This window comes from Chlorocebus sabaeus, chromosome 14 (genome assembly GCF_047675955.1).
Source record: "Chlorocebus sabaeus isolate Y175 chromosome 14, mChlSab1.0.hap1, whole genome shotgun sequence".
NCBI lineage: Eukaryota > Metazoa > Chordata > Mammalia > Primates > Cercopithecidae > Chlorocebus > Chlorocebus sabaeus.
In genome coordinates, this window is record NC_132917.1 from 10,049,879 (window position 1) to 10,068,164 (window position 18,286).

Here is an 18,286-nt window from a genome sequence, read left to right on the forward strand (position 1 = left end):
GTGTCTGGTACACAGTGAGGGCCGCGGTTTTTCCACACTAATGGTGGACAGGTAGGAACAGCCTTTTGGAAGCCGCGCTAACCTTGGCCAGGGACCTGCAAACATGTCCCGGGTGGGGGCGTGTGAGCGGGAGAGCGCGCAGCGGAAACGGGGCGGGGCACCTGAGGCTGGGAATGCAGAGGAGCCTTCCGGGGAACGGGGCGGGGCCTCCCGTGCAGACCAATGGTGGAGTAGATGCAGATGTCAAAACGCGCGCTCAAGTGGCTCCCGCCAGGAATCCCCGGGCTTAGGGAGGCGGAGGGAGGATCGCTTGAGGCCAGGATTTTGAGATCAGCCTGGGCAAACAAGCGAGACCCTTGTTTGTTCACTTAAATAAAACCAAAAAAACGAGCACCGAGGGAAAAAGGAGTAAATCCCGGCGTTAGCAGCAGCCTGGCGCCTACGGCGGGGGCCCTCCCGGGAGTGGCTGCTTTGACCCGACCCCCCGGAGGCGGAACCTGCCGCATTGCCGCGTGGCTCTGGGCGCCGCCACCTCCGCAGCGGGGCAAAGATGCCGGACCTGGAGGGAGGAGGGCCACGCCGAGATGACTCAGGTTCAGCGCGGGAGGGGAGGATAGCGACTTCACCTGGCCTCTAACACGTACGCATCTTTCCGCGCCTTCTACAATGGCTATGTTAATTACGTGGCCAGGAACTAAACTGTAAGTGAAGCCACTTCTGGCTATTTCAGTTACAGTGAGTTTAACAGGAGCAAAAAAGCACGTGGCGCCGTAGGGCAACCAAAACCAGGGCTTTAGACGTTGATTATGGGAAATTGAAATCTGAGTTGAGTATTACACCAAGAAATTATAATTTTGTTAGATAATAGCTTTATCAGCCATAAAGTAATCAATAAAAATACCAATTTCCTGGAGATGCTTTAGTGTGTTTGGGGGTGAAACTGGCAATGAATGGCAAGTTGCTTTAAACAAATCATGCTACACCAAAGTTTTGGTTGTGGCTTTGTGTAAGGAATGTGATGGTCACTTATTCCTGCAACACGAGAATACTTTGAATACAAATCCGTAGTACTTTTAAGAAATGAGAGAAACAGACCTAGATGGGGAGGATACCTGTCCAACCCCACCCTCTATAAAGTATCTAGAAAAGGCTTTGTAAAAAGTCCCGAGTCTCTCAATAACAGCCCTGAGTGCAGCTGTTGAAGCTTTCTCAGGTTAATGATTTCTTCTTGGATCTTAAAGTTTCTTTCTCGTCCTTTATTTATGGCATTTTGCCGTTGCAGGGCCTGGCAAATCAGAAAGCCACATAGACAATTAAATGAAAGCTGTTGCTAAGTTGAGTCTCTACCCCAGTGGAGTTTTCAAAGTCCTCTTCAGCATATTTGATGCCCAATGAGTAGTACATTAAATCCTAGTTCTAAAATCATTCTGTGAACTTTCTCCCAGGAATTTTTGCTCAGTTTGCAATTAAAACAAGTTTTTTTTTTTTCTTTTTTTAATGGTGGCGGGGTCTCACTATGTTGCCGAGGCTTGTCTCCAGCTCTTGGTCTCAAACAATCTCCTGCCTCGGCCTCCCAAAGTGCTGGGACTACAGGCGTGAGCCACCGCGCCCAGCCACAGTTTGCAATTCTTAAAGCAAGGGTGACGATAGGGGACAGGGGTCTGACAGGAGACAGGATTTCTGTGGAAAATTGCACCAAGGGCCTTCTCTCCGTGTCCTGGAGTTTGAAGGTTTACGAAGGACTGCACATTTTACATGAGTCATCTCAACGAATGCTCTCCTCACCACATTAACACCCCACGCGGTGACGAGTCCCATTTTACTCAGGGGGACACCGAATCTGTTAGAAGCCTGGTCGCACGTCCCAGTCACAGCAAAACGAGCCGCGGGGCTCAGCAGCCCTAACCTTTAGGCTGTAGGGTCCTCGCCGACCACCCCGCCCAAATGTCAGGGCTCGGGGCCCTTGCACCCCCACCCCAGGGACACGGATCGAAAGGGTCGCAGCAACGCCTCCCCCAACCCAGGAGCGTCTTCCAGGCCTTTGCACCAACCTCTTTGGCTAAGTGCCCTGCCCTGCGGCGGCGCGGCTGGGAGGAGGCGCTTTCGGGAGGCGCGCCCGCGGGCTCCAATCGCTGCGCCTCACGCAATCCCAAACGGTTCCCGGGCGAACCGGGGCCCGCGCGCGCCAACGCCGCCGAGACCCTCAGGGACTGCGGTCCTGGTCCCGTGGGACCTGTGGAGGCCCGGGCGGCGGCGCCCGCGACCCAGCCAGCGGACGGAGCGGGGGGGGAACCGGGAGGTCCCAGGGGGCGTCCACGGGGATGTCCCCGGGGGTCCCCGGAAGGCGCCGGCGGAGGCTCCCGCGCTGCGCTTGAAAATCGCGCGCTGTCCCGCGGCCAGCCTGGGTGGGGTCAAGGTGCAGCCAATGGAAGGGTCGGGGGCACGGCACAGCCAATGGGGAGGGCCGGGGCGCCAAAGCGAATGGGAAGGGCCGGCACGGGAGATTTAAAGGCTGCTGGACCGAGGCGTCGCCCGTGCTTCGCGTCCCAGCCATCCTGTTCTGCCCTGTCGCTGTACTTCGCTGCGCCGCCACTATGCTCTCCGTCCGCATCCCGCTCGCGCCCATCACGAACCCGCAGCAGCTGCAGCTCTCGCCGCTGAAGGGGCTAAGCCTGGTCGACAAGGAGAACACGGTGAGCGCACGGGGAGGGTGCTGCGGGCGGGGGAGGGAGGCAGGGAAGCGAAGCCGCCCCCCACTCACCCACGTCTCCCTGCAGCCGCCAGCCCTGAGCGGGACCCGCGTCCTGGCCAGCAAGACCGCGAGGAGGATCTTCCAGGAGCCCGCGGAGCCGGTGAGTGACGGGCGTAGGGCAGAGGGGCCAGGGGCGGCCTTGAGCGTCTTGGCGCCAAAACCGCATTGTCTCCTCAGCTGTTCACACTCCCGCGCCGGTTCCTTTCCCGCCTAGGCGGCCCCTCCCCAGGGCGACCTCCCGTGCCCCTCGGCCCATTTCCCGGTTTGGGCGTGCGCTCCTCTGCTGCGACCCACGGAGTGCGACGGGACAGCCACGTTTTCACATCGGGTCCCATGAAATTGCCGCCCATGGAACGGACTTGGTGAGAAAAACATTAGTTTCATATGGTTCGCCCCGTACTTGAATGTTTTATTTTCTTCCCCAACAGAAAACTAAAGCAGCTGCCCCCGGCGTGGAGGATGAACCGCTGCTGAGAGAAAACCCCCGCCGCTTTGTCATCTTCCCCATCGAGTACCATGATATCTGGCAGATGTATAAGAAGGCGGAGGCTTCCTTCTGGACCGCCGAGGAGGTAATCGGAGGACCCCAGAAGACCCCTGCAGGGGGGACCGTGACACCTCAGACATAAATGCACTTGGAGGTTCCCGTTGGCAAGGGAGGCTAACTGTGGGGCATAGTTAGTGGTGCCAGCACACTTAAAGTTTCAGAGTGCTCAGTGTGAGTCCTGCAAGCTTTGCTGTCTTCCTTTTATGCTAAAATTGTGACTCCGAACCTCAGGTGGACCTGTCCAAGGACATTCAGCACTGGGAATCCCTGAAGCCCGAGGAGAGATATTTTATATCCCATGTTCTGGCTTTCTTTGCAGCAAGCGATGGCATAGTAAATGAAAACTTGGTGAGTTTCTCAAATATCTTTCGTTCATTTGACATTGACGATCTGAGGTCGAACTAGTTCGCTCTCCTCGTCTTGTACGTTTTTCCATTTTTCCATGCTGAGTGTCTCTGTGTCTATAAGCTGGGTTTTATATTACATGGCATTTCCTGTTTTGTAACACTTTGCAGTTCTTTCTTACGGTATTTTCCTGACTCTAGAGAAGCTGAGACAATATTAAGTGGTAGCAACAGGAGGACTCCTTGTGGCCACCATGTCTGCTCCCTCCTTTTTTTTTTTTTGAGACAGTCTCACTCTGGCCCAGGCTGGAGTGCAGTGGTGCGATCTTGGCTCACTGCAACCTCTGCCTCCTGGGTTCAAGCAATTCTCCTCCCTCAGCCTCATGAGTAGCTGGGATTACAGACCTGCGCCACCTGCCGGCTAATTTCTGTAGTTTTAGTAGAGACAGGGTTTCCCCATGTTGGCCAGGCTGGTCTCGAACTGATGACCTCAGGTGATATGCCCACCTTGGCCTCCCAAAGTGCTGGGATTACAGGCGTGAGCCACCACGCCGGGCTCTGCTCCCTCCTTTTTGGGGCTTTGCTGTTTTAATCATAATTTGGTTGTATCTCTTATTGGGAATGGATCTTTCTTGACATAAATTAACCAGGAAATCATTGAGTGCTCACAGAAATCTTATTTTATATGTATCTATTTCCTGATCTGTAAGTTGAGTATATGATATAAAATATCACAGAACTGTGACGAATTGGATGAAATATATATAGAAATAAACCTTATAATGGTACAAAGAGTGCGATGCTACCAGTATCTGTTGAGCGTTGCTGCTGTTAGTTTTTTCTCAAGCTTAACTTTGATTGTTTTGCCACTAGGTGGAGCGATTTAGCCAAGAAGTCCAGATTACAGAAGCCCGCTGTTTCTATGGCTTCCAAATTGCCATGGAAAACATACATTCTGAAATGTATAGTCTTCTTATTGACACTTACATAAAAGATTCCAAAGAAAGGTGAGTATTCAAGTGGTATGCCAAGATTTTTAGGACTCATTAATTGTTGATTTATTACAAATTTTTACTTCATGTAGGGATAAAAATGACTCCAGAATGACTAAGCAGTCAGTCATAGACATTCCCAGCACCCATGGTCATGTCTGCTCTTAGCAAGGGGCCTAAATTCACTTTATTATTCACTTAGAGTTGTGAAGGTACTCCGCTTTTAGAGTTGGATGTCTACCAATCTAAAGCCTTCTTTTGAAAAAATTCCTAGATGTTGGGTAAGACAAACTAAAACCTATGTCTGACCATCTTTGCTTGTTTGGTAAATATGTTGAGAGGCTAGAATGTGGGGCTGCGGTGGGATGAAGGACAGGGCGGACTTGTCTCCTAAGGAAGCTGCAGTACGGTACAGGCAAATAAGACTTAGCAGGAGTTACAGAAGGCAGTGGCAGCAGTGAACCCTGAGACTGATTTAGGCATGCAGCAGTTTGGCTGAATAAAGGTAGCTTAAGGTCTGTTTTGTTTTGGAGATTGGAGGTGGGGGATTAGAAATGGGCTGTTGGAGTAGTCTAGATACAAAGGTCAGCTTTAGGGACTGGAACCCTATGTGGAGTGGAAGTGGTGAAGCTGCAACCTAAAGTAGCTATTGTAGACTTTGAAGTACATGAAGAAGAAAAGTGGTAACTTGAAAGGACTGAGGAAACTCATTGTGGGTGAAGAGATTTGAACATGTTTATAGGTGGAAATTGAGAAAAGAGGACAAAGATTAGGGATACGATTGGGGCAAATGACCAAAAGGGGAATGGTTGGGATCAAGAAGGTCTGCTGGGGAAGCCTCAAAAGCAAGGGAGAGGCAGACCCAGGTCTCAAACAGGACAGTGAGATGGAAAGAATGAAAGGCAGCTGGGTGTGGTAGTGTGAGCTGGTAGGCCCAGCTACTTGGCAGGTTGAGACAGAAGGATGGCTTGAGCCCAGGAGTTTGGTTTTACCATGAGCTGTGATCATCTTGCTGTACTCTAGCCTGGGCGACAGAGTGAGACCCTCATCTCTTAAAAAAAAAAAAAAAAAAAATGAAAGCTGCCCAATGTCTGTTGACCTTGGCTTCAGATTCAGAACACAAGGTCATCTGGGTAGGAACAGGCTGGGAAATCAGTAGCCTCTCACGGTGGGCACCAGAATAAAGGGAGAGAAGGGTGGTAAGGGAGACCCAGTTAACTAGTACCCATGGATTTGCTTTCCCAACCTGGGATCGACTGTGTAGCACAGAGTTCTAGTAGGAAGCATTCTTAGTTTATTGGTTTAATTATTTTATGATATAGATGGTGGCAACTGGGGCCAAATAATGCCCCCAATGATAGTCTGATGATAATAGCATAGCAGTTAGGATTTTATGGTTCTTCAAATTCAAATTCTATGATTCTTCAAATTGAACAATGATCTGGACTTGAAATAATTTTAAAGGCAACAAATATCCCTGCTGTACTGGACTATGTTTTACAGTTTTAGACCCTGAAGCTCAATATGAACTACAGAATACCCAAACTTGTATTAATGTAAATCAAATGTTGAGATTTTTAAAAACACTGGAGGGAAGAACTGACCAGTAAAAATATAACATTTCGGTGTGAGTTCTTCCTTTAGGAAGAGGATTGGCAAATACTTGAATTTGGCTTTGGTCCCAGAGCTCTTATCTAGCAGTTGGTAATCAGGGGTCTTTACTGTAATGCTTCAATTGCTGATGCTGTATGTGCCTACTAGGGAATTTCTCTTCAATGCCATTGAAACGATGCCTTGTGTCAAGAAGAAGGCAGATTGGGCCTTGCGCTGGATTGGGGACAAAGAGGCTACCTATGGTAAGGAGACCTTTGCCGCTACTTAAACCTGAGCTTCATTTTCCAAGTAATGATATTGGATTGTTGGTCCTTGAATACCAACTCACGAGAATCATTTTGGTGTTAACTCTTAAACAGGTGAACGTGTCGTAGCCTTTGCTGCAGTGGAAGGCATCTTCTTTTCCGGTTCTTTTGCATCGATATTCTGGCTCAAGAAACGAGGACTGATGCCTGGCCTCACATTTTCCAATGAACTTATCAGCAGAGATGAGGTGAGTCTAAATCAAATAATAGGGTGACCTAAACCCCAAACACAACTCGGGCATGCTCTTGTGTTCACTGATGGGGACCTGGGGTACTAGACGGCATATATCCACATTTAATGTGTGAGTTCAGCCATACACATACTTGACAAAAGAAGGAAATACTTTAATTTACTGAAACTATTTTACTTGCATTCTCAATATATTGTAATACATTAGTACATATATATTGCCCCATAGGCTTTGAATGCATAAAACTACAAGTTCTTTGTTTTTTGAGGGGATGGAATCTTGCTCTGTCACTCCAGGCTGGAGTGCAATGGCGTGATCTCGGCTCACTGCAACCTCTGCCTCCCAGGTTCAAGTGATCATCCCGCCTCAGCCTCCCATGTAGCTGGGATTGTAGGCGCCCGCCACCACACCCGGCTAGTTTTCGTAGTTTTGTAGAGACGGAGTTTCACCATGTTTGCCAGGTTTGGGTTGAACTGACCTCAGATGATCCGCCTGCCTCGGCCTCCCAGAGCGCTGGGGTTACAGGCATGAGCCACCATGCCCAGCCAAAACTACAAGTTATTGATGGCATTGGGATTTTAAGGGATGTTTTATTATTTTTGCCTGGTATTATATGTAATCCCCTTTTCCATAAAAATGTTCATAGTAAAGCCAGGCGTGGTGGCTTATGCCTGTAATCCCAGCACTTTGGGTGGCTGAGGCGGGTGGATCACGAGGTCAGGAGATGGAGACCATCCTGGCTAACCCTGTCTCTATTAAAAATACAAAAAATTAGCCGGGTGTGGTGGTATGTGCCTGTAGTCCCAGCTACTTGGGAGGCTAAGGTAGGAGAATCGCCTGAACCTGGGAGACGGAGGTTGCAGTGAGCCGAGATTGCACCACTGCACTCCAGCCTGGGTGACAGAATGAGACTCTGTCACCCCAAAAAAATGTTCATAGTAGCCTTTATGTTTTTTCTGTTTGATCTAGAAATTGCCCTTCAACTTCAATGTTAATAAGCATCTTGGTGAAATGAGTATACATTTTGGTCTAGTGTATGTCTTTGATTAAGTCACATTTGAAAAGCCAGGAGCATGAACTCCATCTTACTTGGAGCCCAGTAGGCAAATCAAACTTGGTTACCTTGTAGGAGGACCTTCCTTATTGGATTAGGAGGTAAGCTGTGAAGCTTGGTGTTTAATGCACTCACTTGCAAACTTGATTTGCTTGAAATTGCATACAAATTTCCTGAGCATCTAAAAACTAGCCTTATTACTGAGTTTTACCTTTCCTGCTGAAGTAGTGGCAAAATTAGCACTCATGGCTGTAGAAAGAACACTTTGAGTGAAGCTCTGACTCCTCCTTTGCCACCACACAGCAGAGCAAGAAATAGACCTTGCCTGTCTTCATCTAGGTGGCAGCTTTGAGGCCCTTGAATGGGACTGAGCTTGCCTTGGTGACATGAGCAGAGAAGTCTGTAGTTGAAGTCATCTTCCCTTTGAGAGTTCAAGTCCTCTCAGTATGGCTGAGCATGTTGGATAAGGAGAATGCAGAAAAGGATAAAGTAATTTCATATTCCATGTTAGTGACAGAAGTCTTCTGGCTTTAGTGATCTTAAACTTTTTTTTCTAGGGTTTACACTGTGATTTTGCTTGCCTGATGTTCAAACACCTGGTACACAAACCATCAGAGGAGAGAGTAAGAGAAATAATTATCAATGCTGTTCGGATAGAACAGGTAAGTGGGTGATGAAATGGGTTACTCAGGCTTGCTAGAAAATGCCTGAGCTTTAGTTGTATTCAGAAGCTATATTTTGGTTCCTAGGAGTTCCTCACTGAGGCCTTGCCTGTGAAGCTCATTGGGATGAATTGCACTCTAATGAAGCAATACATTGAGTTTGTGGCAGACAGACTTATGCTGGAACTGGGTTTTAGCAAGGTAAAGTATTGTTTACATAGCCCTCTGCTTGTTTTGAAACTGGTGTTCTGTATTTATATCTTGATGTGAACCTTTTCAGGTTTTCAGAGTAGAGAACCCATTTGACTTTATGGAGAATATTTCACTGGAAGGAAAGACTAACTTCTTTGAGAAGAGAGTAGGCGAGTATCAGAGGATGGGAGTGATGTCAAGTCCAACAGAGAATTCTTTTACCTTGGATGCTGACTTCTAAATGAACTGAAGATATGCCCTTATTTTGCTGATTTTTTTTTCCATCTCATAAAGAAAATCAGCTGAAGTGTTACCAACTAGCCACACCGTGAATTGTCCATAATGTTCATTAACAGCATCTTTAAAACTGTGTAGCTACCTCACAACCAGTCCTGTTTATTTATAGTGCTGGTAGTATCACCTTTTGCCAGCAGGCCTTATCATATGTGACTTATCATAGCAGTGACAATGGCAGTCTTGACTTTAAAGTGAGGGGTGACCCTTTAGTGAGCTTGGCACAGCAGGATTAAACAGTCTTTTAACCAGCACAGGCAATTGAAAGATGCAGCCTCACTGCTTCAACGCACATTTTAATGTTTACTTAAATATAAAACTGGCACTTTACAAACAAATAAACGTTGTTTGTACTCACAAGGTAATAATAGCTTGATTTATTTGGTTTCTACACCAAATACAAAGCATTCTGACCACTAATGGGAGCCAATTCACAGTTCACTAAGTGACTAAAGTAAGTTAAACTTGTGTAGACTAAGCATGTAATTTCTAAGTTTTATTTTAATGGATTGAAATACTCGTTAACCAACTTTAAAGTCAGTCTCGTGTATAGCTAGATATTAGTCTGTTAGTGCCAGATAGAAGACAGGTTGTGTTTTTATCCTGTGGCTTGGGTAGTGTCCTGAGATTCTCTGCGCCATCTGAGTAGTGTTGTGGGTTAAAGGAATCTCTCAGGACAAGGAGCTTCTTAAGTTAAATCATTAGGAATTTAGGCATGATCTGGGCCTTCATATATGTAAGAAGCCATTTCATCTTATTTCTCACTGTATTTTCCTCAACTTCTAGTTGATAAAAAATTCTTGAAGAGTTTTCATATGTGGGATCTAAGGTAGTACTGTAAAATTTCAAGTCATCCTTAAACAAAGTGACCCACCTAAGATCTTGCCCCTGTTAAGTGATGAAATCAACTAGAGGTGGTTCCTACAAGTTGTTGTTTATTCTAGTTTTGTTTGTAAGTAGGTTGTGTGAGTTAATTCATTTATATTTACTATGTCTTTTTTTTTTTTTTTTTTTTTTTGAGACGGAGTCTTGCTCTGTTGCCCAGGCTAGAGTGCAGTAGTGCGATTTCGGCTCACTGTAACCTCCGCCTCCTGGGTTCAAGCAATTCTCCTGTCTCAGCCTCCTGAGTAGCTGGAACTGCAGGTATGTGCCACCACACCTGGCTAATTTTTGTATTTTTAGTAGAGACGGAGTTTCACTATATTGGTCAGGCTGGTCTTAAACTCCTGACCTCAGGTGATCCGCCCACCTGGGCCTCCCAAAGTGCTGGGATTACAGGCATGATAAACAAATATTCTTAATAGGGCTACTTTGAATTAATTTGCCTTTATGTTTGGGAGAAGAAAGCTGAGACATTGCAAGAAAGATGATGAGAGATAAATGTTGATCTTTTGGCCCCATTTGTTCATTGTATTCGCTATTTGAACATTGTCCTGTTCTATTGTTAGTTTTCTTCTTCATTTATTGTATAGTCAATTTTTAAATGTCTGTAATATGATACATTTTCCTATCTTAAGTTATTGTTACCTAAAGTTAATCCAGATTACATTGTCCTTATACTTGTACAACATTAAAATGAAAGGCTTTGCTTTGCATTGTGACGTTCAGGCGGAAGTTGGAATCAGGTTTTAGGGTTCTGTGTCTCATTAGCTGAATAATGTGAGGATTAACTTCTGCCAACTCAGACCATTTCCTGATCAGTTGAAAGGGAAGCAAGTATTTCAATCTCAAAATTGAATAATGCACAAGTGTTAAGTGATTAAAATAAAACTGTTCTTATGTCAGTTTCTTGATTGGTAAAATTTGCATTTTAATTCAGGAAGAGAAATATTTTTTGGCCAGGCATGGCTGTAATCCCAGCACTTTGGGAGACTGAGGCAGGTGGATCACCTGAGGTCAGGAGTTCGAGATCAGCCTGGCCAACACGGTGAAACCCCATCTCTACTAAAAATACAAAAATTAGCCGAGCATGGTGGCACGTGCCTGTAATTCCAGCTACTTGGGAGGCTGAGGCAGGAGAATCACTTGAACCCGGGAGACAGGTTGCAGTGGGCTGAGATTGTACCACTGCACTTCAGCCTGGGCAACAGAGTGAGACTGTCTTAAAAAAAAAAAAAAAAAAAAAGTGTTTTTTGTAAAGGCTAACGAATTCATTTGCTTTCCACTGGTTCTGGGCAAGAGACTTGCCTTGTGCCTATTCTGGCATAAGGTGTATAGGAGACAGGTACACCCGAAAGGTGGTGCCCAAAAATATTAACTACCATACTGCATGTGGGGTTTGTGAAGTCGGGGCTGAGTTAACTTCTCAACTGTGGGGGAGCCACTCCTGGGCCTCTTTTCCCATTTGCAAAACAGGTGGGGCTAGAGGTCTTCCCAGCTGGAGTTTTTGCTTTGCTGTCCCTCATCTGACCTGGCCTGTGTGGACTCCAGCACAGGTTTGGATTGGTCCCTCTGTCTATAAAGGCCCTTTCCTGACTCAGAATCCCACCCAGTTTGATAAAGCCTTTTAGAATTAATGACACCCATCCATCCCCAAACGAACCAATTATTCCTTGTACCTCATGCCACTGCCATTCAGTGAGAAGAGAGCAGTTCTCTTGTCAGGTGCCGTTTTCCACCTGCATTTTAATTCAGGAAGGTGGGGCGCTGAGCCAGATGGGAGGCCCCTCCCTCTGGAGCTTGGGTTTACTCTTAGAGAGGAAAACTGAGAGATGAGTAGATCTGAAGTGTTGGGCAGTGATGGGGCAGCAGAGTATTCTAAGGTGGGTGGGAGTGATTGGGAGAGGCCTCATGGGGGAGATGATGTTTCCTTGGTGGAGGAGACTGGGACTAGTGTTTGAGGTTGTGCTGCTTCCAATTCCTGTGTTCTCATGAAGATTCCTTCCCGTGCTGCTCGTAAGAGAAAGTTGTCTTTGAGGGCACAGGTTTTTCTCTGTCTCTATATTTCTAAGCATAAGGCCTCCAAGGATCAGGTATTTAAGTGACTGGTACATGGGGAAATAAACTAATTGGAACTGAAGTATTTTGGGGTGGATGGTATCTTGGGTAAAAGTGTGTTTTGTGTCCCAGAGGAACCTAGTAGGGAGCTTTGCCTTTACATCTAAAAGCGTTCAGTGAAGGTCATTTGATTTGTAATGTCAGGTTGGCACCAGGCCTATTGTAGAAGTTCAGGGCAGCCAGGCTTCAAGAAGATGACCAGCTACTGGGACAGCCTCCCTGTGGGTGGCCTACAGTCCTGTTCTGCGCCCCCCGGCCCCATGCCAGCTGCCATGCTCTATAGAACGTGTCTCCCATGCTGCCCAAGGAGGGCCTGCAGAGAGTTGAGTGGGCAGGCTGCTGAGTCAATTGCCCTGGGTACTCATTAGATGCATCCTCCCTGGCCTCACCCCCAGACCTACTGAATCAGTCTGGGGGTAAACCAGGGACCCTGTAATCTTAATGGGAGATCTCAGACATTTGAGATCGGGTGGGATAGACTCCTAACATAAAGTTCAAACCAGTGGACTTCAGTCCTGGGTGTGAATTATAATCACCTGGGGCTTTTAAAAGCTACTAAAGTCTGGATCTCACTTGTGGAAAAGGCAGCCCTGCTGAGCTTTAGCATTATCTAGATGTGTTTTCTGGTGTGTTCTAGACATGCTGCGTAAGAGTTACACTTCATTGCGTGTGCACATTCAGGGCCCTGCCCAGCTGCAGTGGCCAGACCTGGCTGCTAAGAGCAGACCTGCAAAAACCTCCCTTCACCTGGTACTGCTGTGGCCTCTGACCTGAGGATTTTGTCTTGCAAAGGAGGAACCAGATGGGTGTTCTTAACTGTCACCTGGCCAGGGAGCTAACTGGCTGTATTTTGAGGATAAGTGGCCCTGCCAGTGTTGGTCTGGAGATCCTGATAATGGTTTAACTTCTCTTAGCAAGACAGGCACAGGCCCAGCCCCTCATCCGTGAGTGGCTGTAACTGGACTGCGTGGCCTGGCCTCTTCCAACAGTCCCTGAGTGTAGAGGGGCTACCCTCCTGGTGTCTGTCTGGACACAAAAGGGAACACATCAGTGGTGTCTCCCTGCCATTCCCTGGAGGGAATATGTCACATCAGGATTTTTTTTTTTTTTTTTTTTTTAATCATGAGAATAGCTAAACCCATTGCTGCTTAAGGTTCAATAGTCATGTTCACCTTAGCCTTGGCTCTAGAGACGAGTGGCTCCAGCAAGATGGTGGACTAAGGAACCAAACTCCTGCTTCAAACACCTGCCCATGATAAATAGCACAGTAAAAAGTTAAATAGGTGGGCCAGGCATGGTGGCTCACGCCTGTAATCCTAGCACTTTGGGAGGCTGAGTCGGGCGGATCACCTGAGGTCAGGAGTTTGAGACCAGCCTGGCCAACATGGTGAGATCCCATCTCTACTAAAAATAGAAAAATTAGCCAGGCGTGGTGGCATGTGCCTGTAATCCCGTCTACTCCAGAGGTTGAGGCAGGAGAATCGCTTGAACCTGGGAAGCTGAGGTTGCGGTAAGCTGAGATTACATTCCAGCCTGGGTGACAAGAGTGAAATTCCGTCTCAAAAACAAAAAAAAAACGGTAAATAGGTAATCACTTCCTGGGAAAGGAGAATGACCTCTTTTGGGAACAAAGAAAGTGAACATGGAGGCCCCGGAGCTTGTAGCAACCTTCAGAGTGGTTGTTAGTCCCTTAGAGAAATTAAACAGGCAGGGGCTGACGTGCAATTGGATTTGGAGGGAGAAGTTGATCTAAACCAGGGGAGGAGTTGGGACCAAAATAAAGCTAGGGGCCCCAGTGTCACAGGAACTAGACAAAAACCCCATTGGCACAGTGGGGAGGATGAAAGTTTTAATCCTTCTGGATTCTTAAAAATAAAAACCTTCACACAAATTTGTGGTCTAGGAACTACTCGAAGATAAATTAATCCCCAGTATTGATCCCTAGCCTGGTCGCACAGGATTCTGACAGGTCGGGTTCACAATCCTAAATTAGAAACTCAGATAACACAACAGATAAAAGAAAAAAAAAAAAAACAGTATGGTGAAGAAATAGATTTTTGGATTCAGGTAGAATGGGATACAGCATAACTACTAGAGTTCAGCCTCTTAGAGCTCTTTCAACACAGCTTAGTAAGATTAGACATAGCTGAAGAGTGGACTTGTGAGTTGGAAGGGATGTATCTAAGGGAATTATTCTAAAGTAGATGGAAGAAAGCATGGAGAGAGTGGACAGGCAGTGTTTGAGGAGGTAATGACTGGTGACTTTCCAGAATGGACTCATCCTTGGGCTCAGGAAGTCCACTAGGAATCACACATGAGAAGCAAAGACACATTCATTCCTAGGCTCATTTGAATGAAGCTGCAGAACATGAACAGAAAGAACAACCATTAAACGAAGGTTTCAACAGAAGCCAAAAGATTATGAAATCATATCTTCAATGCTGAGGGAATCATCGGATGAAATTATTCAGAAAGAAGTAAGATACATTCTCATGCCAAGGTTTTACCATTCACATCCCCAAAACAAAATAATTCCTAAGGAATTGAGCCAAAAGAAAGGATGGTGATGAGCAGAGAAATTGGTTGGTCCACAGTGAATTGATAGAATCACAAGGAAGCTGGGTATCATGGTGCATGCCCGTGATCCCAGCTACTCACAAGGCTGAGGTGGGAGCATCACTTGAATCCAGCCTGAGCAACAGTGAGACTAAACTCAAATGGAACTAGAATAATGGACACTGCAGAGGGATAACAAATACTAAGGTCTTTGTACTATTAGGCTTTGGTGATACACAGTTTAAAGTTTAAACGTGACCACCGGAGGCATTCCAAAGTGGGGGCCCTGGTCAGGGAGTGGCATGTGTGCGGGTGTGGGATGTGTTGCAGGGGTGTTAAAGCTTGATGGGTTTAGTAGAAGGCGGAGAGGGTTGGGGGTGCAGCAGAGAACAAGTCGATGGAAAGCACAAAATAAAATGGTAGAAATAAAAGCAGCACAGTAGATGTAAATAAACTAAGTTAAAACTCTTCAGACTCAAATTCTAGCCATAAACAATTGCCAAACTAAACACTTAAGAGTGTAAACAATTACTATAGGAAAAAGACTTTAAAGCAAAAAGCCCCTTAGAGATAGAAGTTATTGGCTTAAAGAATTGTTCCTCTGGGAACACAAGATAGTAATAACTGCACCAAGCACCATGGTCTCTGCAGTGTTTGGGTGTGACCTCAGCCCTGCCTCCCCAGGGACTGATGAGTCCTGGGCTCAGGCTCAGAGTGATGAAGCAGGGTATTGTCTTGGTGCTGCCATATTCTCTTTAGTCATGTGTTTTTTATTCATTGTTCTCTGGCCCTACACATGGTCCCTGGGTTTGCTTTTATGCCAATTGCCGAGAATCTTCATGGCTCTACTGGCAATTGCTTGAGAGCTCACATTCCTACCAGATGTGAGAAGATGTTCCATCTTCCTGTGTCCAGACAGCACCACCAAAGTGCAGGGCTGGGGCAAGCCTGGATGGGTAGGGCGTGGTCAAATGACTGCTCACAAGTGGATGGTTTGGATTATGCAACGTGGCCACACCGGCATCTCAGCAAAGGGCAGAGGGGTTGAGGCCCAGATGATACCAGGTGAAAAGACAAGACAGGTTTGCAGCACATGCTGCGATGGAGATGCTGGGGCCTCCTAGTCTGGGGCAGGCTGAGCCTTCCTGGGTGTGGGTGGGCCTCCGCCATGTAGGGTGCTGTCCTTCCAAGCTTTGGCAAGATGGAATCTTTGTCGGGTGTGGATGTGGCCTTGAAAAGGCACGCTCTTGCCTAGAGGCCACTGTTTGACCCCCTGTTGCCCTTTATCAGAAGTATGGGTAGCTGGGTGTGGTGGCTAGTGCCTGTAATGTCAACACTGGGAGGCCAAGGCGGGAATCCCTTGCTTGAGGCCAGGATTTCAAGACCAGCCTAGGCAACATAAGGAGACCCTATCTCTATAGAGAAATTTTTAAAAATTAGCCATGTGGGCCAGGCATGGTGGCTCATGCCTGTAATCCCAGCACTTTGGGAGGCCGAGACGGGCGGATTACGAGGTCAGGAGATCGAGACCATCCTGGTTAACACGGTGAAACCCCATCTACTAAAAATACAAAAAAATGAACCAGGCGTGGTGGCGGGCGCCTGTAGTCCCACCTACTCGGGAGGCTGAGGCAGGAGAATGGTGTGAACCCAGGAGGCAGAGCTTGCAGTGAGCCGAGATTGCACCACTGCACTCCAGAATGGGCGACAGAGCGAGACTCCATCTCAAAAAAAAAAAAAAAATTAGCCATGTGTGGTGACATGCGTCTGCAAGTCCCAGCTACTTAAGAGGCTGAGGCAGGAGGATCACTGGAACCCAGGAGGCAGAGGCTGCAGTGAGCCATGCTTGCACCACTGCACTCTAGCCTGGGCAACAGAGCAAGACCCACTCTTAAAAACAAATTCCCTGGCCATAGCCACTGGGATTCTAGTCTCCGTACAACCAGAACCCCATGAGCCACACTTTAAGGCTTTTACTTTGGGGGTGGGGGGCATAGAAGGGAGGCCAGGGGTTTGGGGCTGTTGAACCCATGAGGGTAGACCTGAAGCCTCATGACATTCATTTTCTGAGTCTAGCAAATCCTGAAGTCCACATCCCAGATGTTTCACAGAAGTAAGTCAATACATTCCTGATAGGATAGTGTTGATTTTCCTGCCACATGCAGTCAGTTCCATCCCAACAATTCAGTTGATCTGCACAGCCACCGTGGGGCAGAGATGACCACCCCCATTTTACAGATATGGCCGGGAGGCTCAAGGAGGCCATGTGCCTCAGAGGACTGGCCTGCACAAAAACCAGTGGTTGACCCGAACTCGAACCTGTCTACATTCGTCCCCTCACTGCATGTGCCCCTCTTGATGGGAGAGCAGGCACCTGCCAACTCCATGCTGGTCTGCCCAAGGAATGGCTCCTAAAACCACCAGCTGGCCAGTGAGCCACGTGGAAGGGTTTGGTCATGCCTACCCTCATCCTGCCCTTCCTCCCTGGTCATTGCACTATGGTAGTGGGGGAGGGTGAGCTCTGCTTTGCCCCTTGTCACCGTGGCTGTGGGGATCCTGTCCAGATGGGACTAGGGGCTCTCTTACTGTCTGTGCATCACGAGTGAGGGCCACTTTCAGTTTGCTTCTACCTGGGACGCTCTGGGTGCCATGCTAGAAAGGTAGCTTATGGCCACAAAGGCAAGTCCAGGGACAGGTACTCATGCCCAAACGAAGCCCCATGCTTAGGAATGGGGTGAGTGGGAAGCAGTAACTTCCCTTGGAGGTGGAAAATGGGGAGGTCTCAGTTTCCAGAAAGCCCTGGGGCAGCAGCTGCCTGGGTGAGGTTTTCCCTGAGCCCGAGTCTTCCCTCTCCTCTACTTCACGGGGTCCAGTCTGTCCTCCAGAAGGGCTGCCAGGACGAGATGGGAAGGGATTTGCTTTGGAAGGCCGGGAATAGGTCCTGCAGCTGCTCTGGCCTTCCCCCTGGACTGATGTGGGTCCCAATGGTACTGAAGGGCACTTCCAGGTCCCGTTAGTGCAGGGGCCATTGCAGCAAAGGGCTGACTTTAGGAACCATCACCTCCCTCTTTGTTTTTGTTTTTGAGGTGGAGTCTCGCTGCTACGCCCAGGTTGGAGTGCAGTGACGTGATCTCGGCTCACTGCAACCTCTGCCTCCCGGGTTCAAGTGATTCTCATGCCTCAGCCTCCTGAGCAGCTGGGATTACAGGCTCCTGCCACCACACCCGGCTAATTTTTTTTTTTTTTTTTTTTTTTTTGAGATGGAGTTTCGCCTTTGTTGCCCAGGCTGGAGTGCAATGGCGCAGTCTCAGCTCTCCGCAACCTCTGCCTCCCAGGTTCAAGTGATTCTCCTGCCTCAGCCTCCTAAGTAGCTGGGATGATAGGCATGTGCCACCATGCCTGGTTAATTTTGTATTTTTAGTAGAGACAGGGTTTCACCATGTTGGCTGGGCTGGTCTTGAACTCCTGACCTCAAGTCATCTGCCCGTATTGGCCTCCCAAAATGTTGGGATTACAGGCCACTCCACCTGTCACCTCCCTTTTGAAAAATTGACCGCCCTTGGAGCCAGTCCCACTGCTATGAAACAGTTGGGGACGTCACATCACTGCTCCCAGCCTCAGTTTACACATCATGAACTAGGATTTGTAATCCAGGTTCAACAGGCTTGTGAGATTTTAGATGAGTGAAGCGCCTGGCATGCTTTCATAAGCAACTTTTTCACATACCATTCGGTTTGCCCATCTAAACAGTATGGCTCTTGGCCAGGTGTGGTGGCTCAGGCCTGT

At 47.7% G+C, this 18,286-nt stretch overlaps 1 protein-coding gene across 8 annotated transcripts in view; it reads left to right on the top strand.

Moving 5' to 3' along the window:
- Positions 1-521: 521 nt before the first annotated feature.
- RRM2 (ribonucleotide reductase regulatory subunit M2) overlaps positions 522-18,286 on the top strand; it is a 34,667-nt gene continuing 16,902 nt past the window's right edge. For 6 of the 8 annotated variants that reach the window (XR_012095202.1, XR_012095203.1, XR_012095205.1 and 3 more), the window contains exons 1-9: positions 2,452-2,693; positions 2,778-2,852; positions 3,181-3,324; positions 3,531-3,647; positions 4,517-4,650; positions 6,397-6,491; positions 6,609-6,742; positions 8,357-8,461; positions 8,549-8,662. Coding sequence is in view for 2 of the 8 variants with exons in the window: in XM_073022777.1 (XP_072878878.1) it covers positions 2,595-2,693; positions 2,778-2,852; positions 3,181-3,324; positions 3,531-3,647; positions 4,517-4,650; positions 6,397-6,491; positions 6,609-6,742; positions 8,357-8,461; positions 8,549-8,662; positions 8,742-8,894 (1,170 nt within the window). In the remaining 6 variants the exon portion in view is untranslated. Of the gene's footprint in view, positions 702-2,451; positions 2,694-2,777; positions 2,853-3,180; positions 3,325-3,530; positions 3,648-4,516; positions 4,651-6,396; positions 6,492-6,608; positions 6,743-8,356; positions 8,462-8,548; positions 8,663-8,741; positions 10,750-18,286 lie in introns of those variants that run through there. The other 2 variants (XM_073022777.1, XM_038006567.2) reach the window with 2 other exon arrangements.